General features: G+C 37.3%; 1 protein-coding gene across 1 annotated transcript; it reads right to left on the bottom strand.

Annotated features, from left to right (window-relative positions):
- Positions 1-3605: 3605 nt before the first annotated feature.
- si:dkey-27i16.2 (regulator of cell cycle RGCC-like) lies at positions 3606-8096 on the bottom strand. Its single transcript, XM_066649574.1, has 5 exons — positions 7959-8096; positions 6994-7155; positions 6324-6404; positions 5578-5640; positions 3606-4695 (listed from the first exon to the last, which is right to left on the bottom strand). The coding sequence occupies exons 1-5, from the start codon at positions 7978-7980 to the stop codon at positions 4688-4690; spliced, it is 336 nt and encodes a 111-aa protein (XP_066505671.1). The 5' UTR covers positions 7981-8096; the 3' UTR covers positions 3606-4687.
- Between the last annotated feature and the right edge of the window lie 1096 nt (positions 8097-9192).

The raw sequence follows: 9192 nt of genomic DNA, 5'->3' as shown, positions 1-9192 counted from the left end.
GGAGCTGTTCTTGGTGTATTTTGTTATTGTTGGCGTCATGTTGTGAGACGTCTTTGTTAAACTAATGACAGACCAAAGAATGAGAATTACAGACCTATTGAATATTCATCCTCTTATTTCTTTCTGCACCGCCCGTAGGCCTACAGTCTCTGTTTTATTATCCCTTCCAGAGATACACAAAGCTGTAAACAAACCATTTTTTTTCCTGCTTACATCTTAATTAAGCAATCAATTGAAATGTGCCCCATAGCACCTGTTGTGACTTATTGTACATGCAGTTTACATAAAGAAACCTACTGCCTGAGAGTGTATCTGCAATGCAAAAAGGAGTGGAGAGCAGACTGTATTTTCATATGAATGGCTATGAGGTCCCTCAAAGAAGCAGGCAGTCTATTCATGACCAAACTGACAACCACTCATCCTAAATATTCTTTTACGCTTAGTGCTGCCGTCATGCACAAAGAGTGGTCTGAGCAGTTGGGTCAAAAATAAACTGTGATAACTGACAAGCAACACGTTGTAATATTACATACATCCAATAGACAGAAAAATTACATACCCGCTGCACATTGAGAACATCTGGCTCTTAATTGAAAAACATTTTCAAGAATACAGCAGTTGGTGTCCTCAGTTCCCAAACAATTGTACAGTGGTAAACATTCCCCATTCACAATATTTTCTAAACATGTTTCTGTTTATGTTTGTTATGTTTCTGTTTCTGTTTATTTTGGACATGGTCCTAAATCTTTATGAAACAGGGTTAAAAAAATCCCAGAAAATGATGCTAGCATGAAGTAACATACATTTTAGTCAGTAACAATAAAACCAGAGCACCCACCTACGACTATTAGTTTTTTATTACATTAATATGAGATGGATGTGAACATGACTATGTAGACAGTGCCATTCAGTCTGAAATTTTGCTGTTAGACGACAAAACCACACAAACTGCAGATTCACAGTGAATTACGGAAAAAAAAAAAGCAACATTGCGCATAATTCCAAGGAAGACATTGTAATGAACAAAAAGCTTGAATATTCACTGCTCTTGTGTAAGCAAACCTTTACTTGGAATTCTGAAGGGGATTTTTTTTCTATTACTCTTTAATTGAATTAGCACATTCATTTGAGGATCTGAGGCGCCAACCCACACACTGAAATAAAATAACCCAGTCAGGGTAAAATTGCTATTGTTTTTTCCTTGCTGTATTTTGACCAAATAATTTCTCAGACAGTTTATTATGACCCCAGGGAACTGTGTTAACTTGCAGAAAAGTGGTAGAATACGTCCTCTTTATTTTTATGTGAGTTCAGAAAATGTAGCTACAAAGTCCTTTCCTCAATAAATAGGCAAATGGCTATAACTGCTCAAAGGTATTACTCACCCAACTGTTTCTTGCACTTCAGACCTTTAGAGAGCTCTACAGCAAGCCTCTGGATTCTTCCTAGTTTTCAGAGTTTGAGGCTATTATAGATCCCATTGAAATCGATTTTAGACCAGCTGATTTTATTCTAAATGTTGTGAATCATGACATATGATAGAAGACCAAGACTGGTGGAAAATGAATGTTAAAACGGTAATTTTAAAATAACTTAATTATAATAAGTCTTCCTATTAAGGAATGTAAAAAAAATGACTACAGCCACTGACAACATCCAGCATAATTTGTTTAAACATGAAAAAAATCAACTTGCCCTTTTATACAAATAGCAGTATTTACACAAAACACCACACACACCCATATTCAAGTTCACTGATTTACACAGAAAATAAATAGAAAAAACTTTATTTTTAGATGTAATTTAATACACAATGTTTCTCAAGCTGATGTTATCATTAATCCCAGTGGAGCTAATATCTACACTATGCTCTCAAAATATTTGTATCAAATTTTCAAAAACTGGGAGCTGAGGATACCATGAGCCAAAACATGCTAACATCAAAATACAAAAGAAAGCGCTGTCAACTCCTCATGACGTCACTGATTTTCTTTTTTCCAGTTTGTTTTCCAGTTTGTCATCTGACCATGTGAAAAAACTTGTCATTTGATTCTTAGCAAAAAAACAAAAAAAAAGGAACTGTGCTGTTTCAGTTGTCTTTTTTTTTTATTCCGTTAACAAGAAATGGTCAGTATGCTTTCGACAAAACTGTTGGTTTTTCCAGCTGAAGCATGAAGGCTGAGAAAGGGAAAGAGTCCAGCTGCAGCAATTCTCAACTGAAGTGCCTTTGCTGAACACAGAGTCCGCTTTAGAGGGGAATGCCCTGACCCCCAAAGGAGGTCAGCTGGAGAGAACACTCAGAACACAAAGTCTATAAACAAACAAGGGACCCTGAAGCATAAACACACTGAACTTTGGTGGCAATGATACTACATAGGCTTGTAACACAGCATAGGCTTGTAACCTCAGCAGTGCCTGTATAAGTGTCAAAGGAAACAATCCAAATGTAGATTGGCTGATTTGCTAGCTCCAAAAATGCCACGCTGCAGCTTTGCATATCTGCATCCGGCATGACTCCAAAACTGCTTATCGTTGAATTTGTAAGTCACGTAAGTTCTTCAAGAACTCTAAATATAGCCTACATCTTTGGATGATATAATGATCACGTTTTGCAAGTTCTTCATATAAATCACTGCAGAGATAATAAGTGATGATGTAAGTGTGGTTCTTCCTCCAAAAACCTCAGGGGGTTTTAGACACAGCTCTATATTCTCAGGCCTGCTCTTTCTACTTTGTCTGACAACATTTGTTTATGGTGCTGCCCAGTTTTCAGAGACCGTGAGAAATTTGAGCCTGGCTGCCTCTTATGTAACACCAAACATTTTTTCAGAATCAAATCTACTAAAATTAAAGAATATTTTGTTGTGTAATGAAACTATGAGCAGGTGAAATCCAAATGTTGTTCCACGTCCTCATTCTCATAAAGACATGACTTAAAACCTAAACATTAGTTTCATAGCAATTCTCAGTGCAGCCAAACAGCGCTGCAGCGATGGGGTGATTGACAGCAGCATTGAAGACACTGATGAAGGCAAGCCTTTTCTTCCACGTCATCTTTAAATTAAGTGCAAGGGAACACAACATAGTAGAAAATTAGAAAGTAGTTGATTACGAGTGCCTCTTTTACTTGGGGAGGAAGCTCTAAACATTGTCCAAGCTGAAATTAATGGTCCAAAGATATGATCCATTAATAATAATTCATAGTAGTTACTAAATAAGAAATGTTCAAGATTGATTAAAGAACTTATGGGTTCATTGTGTTACATTATATACAAGCCATTACATACAGAACTCAAGCCTAAATTCTTCATTTTCAAAGCATCTTCTCACATTCCTTACTGTCAAACTTTATGATGCACTACGGAAAAAGCTATTGTTTCAACATCTGTGCAGTTGACGCATTTCCTGTCTAGGTTGGTGATGGACCACAATTTCCTTGTTTATCTGCAGCTTGTTTTCTCTCAGAAACCGAAACTCTGAGAATACAGTTCTACTGTTCCTCAAAACATCAGCACCATCATGAATTCTAAAAAATGCCTTTCACAGCACAGCACTGAATACACTGGTAGGAAAAACATACAAAGCCTTCAATAGTCAATGTTCAGTTTCAAGATTTTATTGTTCCAATTCTTTACAAAGTTCAGAAACAATAAACTGGCAGTGAAAGCCCTCAGTTCATTCATTAACATGTCTTTAGTTTATGTCAGTATACAAAACATAGAAAAAAACTCTTTTAAAAATAACTCTGTACAGAAAAAGTACAAAAATATAGCTGCCACAAAAAATGTTGTGCAATATATGTACATGTAAAATTAAGACTCTTACATATTGATTATTTTCCATAAGTTACAACACAATCTCCAATGGCAGTAGCAATTGCAAAGATTGATAGTTTAAAAAAAAACGAATTTAACATGAAGCTCATTTTAAGAGATTGTCATATTTCTTAAGCAAAAGCAAAATAAAAAAGCCTCCAATTCAGCTTCAGTTTTAATAGTGTCACAGTCCAAACACATATTCCATGCAATCCATACTGGTACGTGTTACCAAGATTGTAAATGAATGAACGCTAGTACTGAATATTTATGAAACTATTATTAATCACTCTTAAAGTCAGCTCTTGCTGTCCTGGGTTTCATGGTATAATGGTCTGACCTTTTTGCTAATTAATGTGAAATTTGTGTCAATTTTGCAATTTGCAACCTGTAAGTGGCTGCCTTGTATTTGCAGGCACTCCATGTGGGCACGTTTTTATTTTTCCCAAATACAAACTAATACAGATAGCACAGTGGATAACCTGCTTAAGCTCAGTCAAGACTCTTTAGGATATAATCATCTAGGACAGAAACTTGCACTGGAGAAGGAGGTCTGTTAACTGATTTTGATTTGTTTTCATTATAATCAGTGTCACTTGCAAGACTTAAACTGTCTTGTAATCAGTTAATGGAATGAGTTAATGATGAATATTATTGTCCAGAAATTCCATATCAGTGAACCTGATTTTACACATTCCTGTTTTCCATTTTAGTACTGTATCTAACCTCCTGCCAAACAGAAGCATAATATAAGCTTATCCGAGGATCTCCAAGATGCCAATTCTCAGTAAGTTTCTTCAGTTCTTGTTGTGTGTATGTGTACATGCTGGTCGTCTTGGCTTCGGTTCTGCAGTCACGTGAGTTCTGTCTGCTCACATCTCTGTCAGGAAGATAAAGTTGTGACAGCTTAGAACGACAGGGGAGAAAGGCGGTGAGGATTAGCATGCTCAACCCGTGCACAGATGTCTGGGGAGTTATGATTCATGAGCTGCACTTATCCCTACAACCTACTGATAGAATGGGATGCTGGGAGCAGGCCTTGTAAAACCACTGGCCTTTTGTGGATAGGAAGCCACTGGGGTAATTTAGTGGTGGGCCCATTATCACTGCAAAGGATATTTCACTTGTATCTGTCAAGCATGATGTTGCAAAGATTGTTGATCACATACTACACTAGTACTAATAAAAACAAAATGGGTATGCCATATTTTTTATCCCTGAGTATATGTGATGATTTGTGAACTGATTTGAGGCAATATATAGATATATATATCAGATCCTTCTCTGATTCATGAAAATGTCTCAATTAAAATATCAAATTTACACCTGGGGTGGTGATAATTAAAATTATTAGTAGTCATTTAAAGGCTGAAATGTGATTAACAAAATGGAAACCTATATTAGAGATGATTGACGCTCTAATTAGAACAAACACTACAGAACAAACGTGAAATTACTTTTACATCTTACACTTACTGTTTTGGAAAAACACTAGACTGCGGGTCTCAAAGTTCAGTCCAGAAGGGCTGGAGTCCAGCATAATGTGGTCAATTTGATGTGTTCACTGTTTATAAAACTAGCTGCACATTTAAAGTTTGGAAAATTAATAATTGATCAATTTCCAGGGAAATATATATATATATATTTTTATTTTGCCCAGTAGCAACAAACAGTGATCCACTACAGAAATGTATGCGTATTACATCTGTCCATATCAAATATTATTTCAGAGATTTGCATCCAAGGTCATTCATTGCCTTACCTTCAAGCACTTTGTCCAGGTTCTCAATGAAGCTTTGTAGGTCTGTGGTGTCCCCGAGTTTGGCTGCAGGTAGAGAGAGAGAGAGAGAGGGAGAGAAATATGGGTGGGGGGGTGAGTGTACTGTAATGCTCTGGAATGTAGAGAAATGCTGCTAAGCGCAGAGGCATTTCCTGTGGAATATTCTACTGTATAGAAAACACGATCTGACAGCCAGAATTGCATAAGGGGATTGGGAAAAAAAAGGCAGAAATCAAATCCCACATCTCTCCCAGAGGACGCACATTTGCAGCAGCCTGTTCCACTGGCTTTGAACCTGGCTTGAAAATCTTATTGTAAACATCCCATAAAACGCAATGTCTATCACAGAGATTAGCTCAGTTAGCCTGAAACAGATCAGTTACTCGCCTCGGCTAAGAATATCTACAGTTTAAAGTGGAACAGTTCAGAGGCTTATTCTCATTTTTTTGTGGCACAGTCACAAAATGTGTTTCAGGCCCTTCAGTAATAACCATCACTATAATTCCATCGCCATCTCCTTTCTACAAGAGTCTAGTTGCTGAATTTAAAGGGTTTACCACTGTGGATGGACCTCTATCAGATGCCAAGAGATAGAATTTAATGTCAGAGAACATGCCCCTTTCATACACATGTACATAATGACGAGGACACACACTGACGTGTATACAAAACGGCACCAGTTCAGCTGGCTAAATGTGATGGCTATTATCTAAATGTAATGGTGATACCTTTCATTGTAGTCGTAGAGCCTGCGGTGCTCAGCTCCTCCACACTAGCATTCAAGCTGTTTCCCTGGGATGGTTCACTACCTGAGAGACAAATGAAGGACATCATAAAACTACACATCCACACTAAACTACACATCCAAAATTACCTAGACACCCTATTAATTAGTGAACTCAGCTGCTTTAAAATAACATGTTTAAAGGCACATATACAATGCCCAATGCCAGGCATTGACTAGACGGAGGTATATACACCCCCTAGAACTGAACTCTGTGACTGTGAATTCCACACATTTTTCAAAATATTCATGTGACTAACTGCACAGCAAATTCACCTGTGTAAAATCAACACTTTTACTGTTAAATTAACACTTTTAGTGTAATAATTTAACACTCTCTGTTACGTTAACGCTAATAGTGTTGATTTAACACTGGAGAATTTGATGTGTGTAATGTATTTTACTGTTTTTAGGGGTAAAGTGCATCATTCTACAGGAATCTGCCACTTAGCCTGTTTTGGATCATATCTTCGGACCATTAATTTCAGCTTGGACAATGTTTAGAGCTTCCTCCCCAAATAAAAGAGGCACTCTTAATCAACTACTTTCTAATTTTCTACAATGTTGTGTTCCCTTGCACTTAATTTAAAGATGACGTGGAGGAAAAGGCTTACCTTCATCAGTGTCTTCAATGCCGCTGTCATTCACCCCATCGCTGCAGCGCTGTTTGGCTGCACTGAGAACATGCTCATAGGCAGGAGCCGCTCGTAGTGATGGAATCTCCAGTTCCTCAGCCACAGCATTAAACTCCTCAAGAAGATCTCCAAGCTCCAGATCTGTAGGAATTCAGCATAGCCATTGAGACTTTGTTGAAATAACTATAACAGGATATAACAGAACTATAAAAGAATATATTTGAACTACTCCATATCTGAGTTTTGTCAATCTTTGTAACTCATTATTTAAACTTCTTAAAATGTTAAGAAAATAAGTAGATAGTTTGAGATATTAAGTATGGAGCCCTGCTGCTGCCATCCTTTTAAAACAATTAAAGGTTGGTCACTGACTTTATACTTACTGATAATTTGTGGGAATTAATTTATATTAAATATGAATTATATATGTAATGCATGGGAAAGTCTATAGGGGTAGAAAAAAAACCTAATAAGTTGAGAAAACAGGATATTTTGATATTTAAATATCTTATTCCAACATATTTTTACATGGCTCCAATTTTTGCCACACCTTAAATTGGTTTTGTTTGTTTGTTTGTTTGTTTGTTTGTTTAATTCAAATCAATATTTAGAGAAAATAAATTTAGTTTTTTTCGGTTTTAGTCTCAGAAACAACCCTGAGAGGACTCCCGCCCTGTCCAGGGTGTGCTCCTGCCATCCGCCCAATGATGAAGCAGTAGCAAAAGAAAAACGAAGGTCCCAGAATAAGAGAAACAGAACAGTAAATATTCTTCTCCTCTGTCTGGTGAGAAGCCTCCTTGGAAATAATTAGCTTCATCTTTCTGCCATATGGTAATTCAGTCTACCTGACGTGAAACCTGTTGCCATCGTTTGAGTTTCTTAGAATGACATTGTCTCTCCTTTTTTATGCTAAATATCTCAAGTGTAAATGAAAGGAAACTAACCTGAAATGTTGCTGGTAGACATCCTTGAACACTTCCGGGCGTTTCTTTCCCAAACGGTGCGTATAAAGTGTGAGGGCTCCTCTTTTGCGGTGAAATATATATCGGCTCTAACTCCTCGTGCAGCGGAACTTTGCTTCAGCCAATGAGGTGTTGCTTTTTCTCCTGCGGTTTCGGGTTCTTTTTCCGCCCTTTTTTGTACCCGCGACTGCTGTGCGCGCTCTGTGATTGGTCAGTTCTAACACATTCGGTCTCCCCCGCAGGGGTGTGACGTGGTTATGACCAGACCGTATAAGAGGTGTGCCTAGTCAATCATAGCAAAGGAGGCGGGGCTTCAAGGAAAACGGGTGGAAAGAGAAATAACGCTGTTGTCGGAAACGTGGTTGCGGGTTTGTGTAGTTTCCTTGATGTAAATGGTTACAGAAAAACGTACCCTCACCTCCCGCTTAGAAAATAAGATACACTCCTTGTGTTTAGATACAGTTATTGTGCTCAATGAAACAATACGGAAATATGTATCTTCTTAGAAATATTAATGTGAAGATTAGTGAATGGAGTAAGATTACTGTCAAAAATTTGCATGGTCATCTACATTCGTACATAAATATTTAATTTGTACACAAAAGTGTTTTGTGTGTGTTTTGTACGAACACGTCTTCAGAAATATACGATTATAAAGACTTACGCATACGACATGAATTATTACGAGTACAACTTCTTGATTACGAACGAATTGGAAAGTGAGAAAACACTGTCAAAAATACGTCACTGGATTCACAGGCAAAATGCAGACGGCCAATCGATTCTATATAGTGCGCATGCGTGGTCTGCTTCGTCTTAATTGTTTGGAACTTGTGGTGGCGGCAGGGCCCTTGTACATTTTATTAGTTTTATTCTTTGACTGAATGGAGAATGGGAGAAACGAGAAAAAATGCTCATTTATTAATTTTCAGTTTGAACACACGAAGACAGGAACGAGAATACAGTCTGCTTTGTATACGGTTCGATATTGAGCTTGGGAAGTGTGGGCGGGCTTAAAGCACACTTTACACTTCATTGGTCAGTCTGAGCGATCACCTGTTAGTGAATGATTTCGGGTTTTACAAATATAAAACACAAAAATACAAAGCAGAAATATGAAATAGATCTGTACAAAAATTAATTTCATCCAAATGTTATAAATCATTCATCAAATCAATGGGCTTGTTCTTGGCATTATGAACAGACTACGTATTAT

Source organism: Hoplias malabaricus, chromosome 17 (genome assembly GCF_029633855.1).
Source record: "Hoplias malabaricus isolate fHopMal1 chromosome 17, fHopMal1.hap1, whole genome shotgun sequence".
NCBI classification, from domain to species: Eukaryota; Metazoa; Chordata; class Actinopteri; order Characiformes; family Erythrinidae; genus Hoplias; species Hoplias malabaricus.
This window is presented reverse-complemented; position numbering and strand designations above follow the sequence as displayed.

Bases quoted from the DNA above. Each gene is read 5' to 3' on its own strand.
- si:dkey-27i16.2 (XM_066649574.1), bottom strand. From the start codon at position 7,980: ATGTCTACCAGCAACATTTCAG. The intron at 6,405-6,993 runs GTAAGCCTTTTC...TTTGTCTCTCAG, and splicing joins CATTGAAGACACTGATGAAG to GTAGTGAACCATCCCAGGGA. The intron at 5,641-6,323 runs GTATCACCATTA...CTCTACCTGCAG, and splicing joins CTCTACGACTACAATGAAAG to CCAAACTCGGGGACACCACA.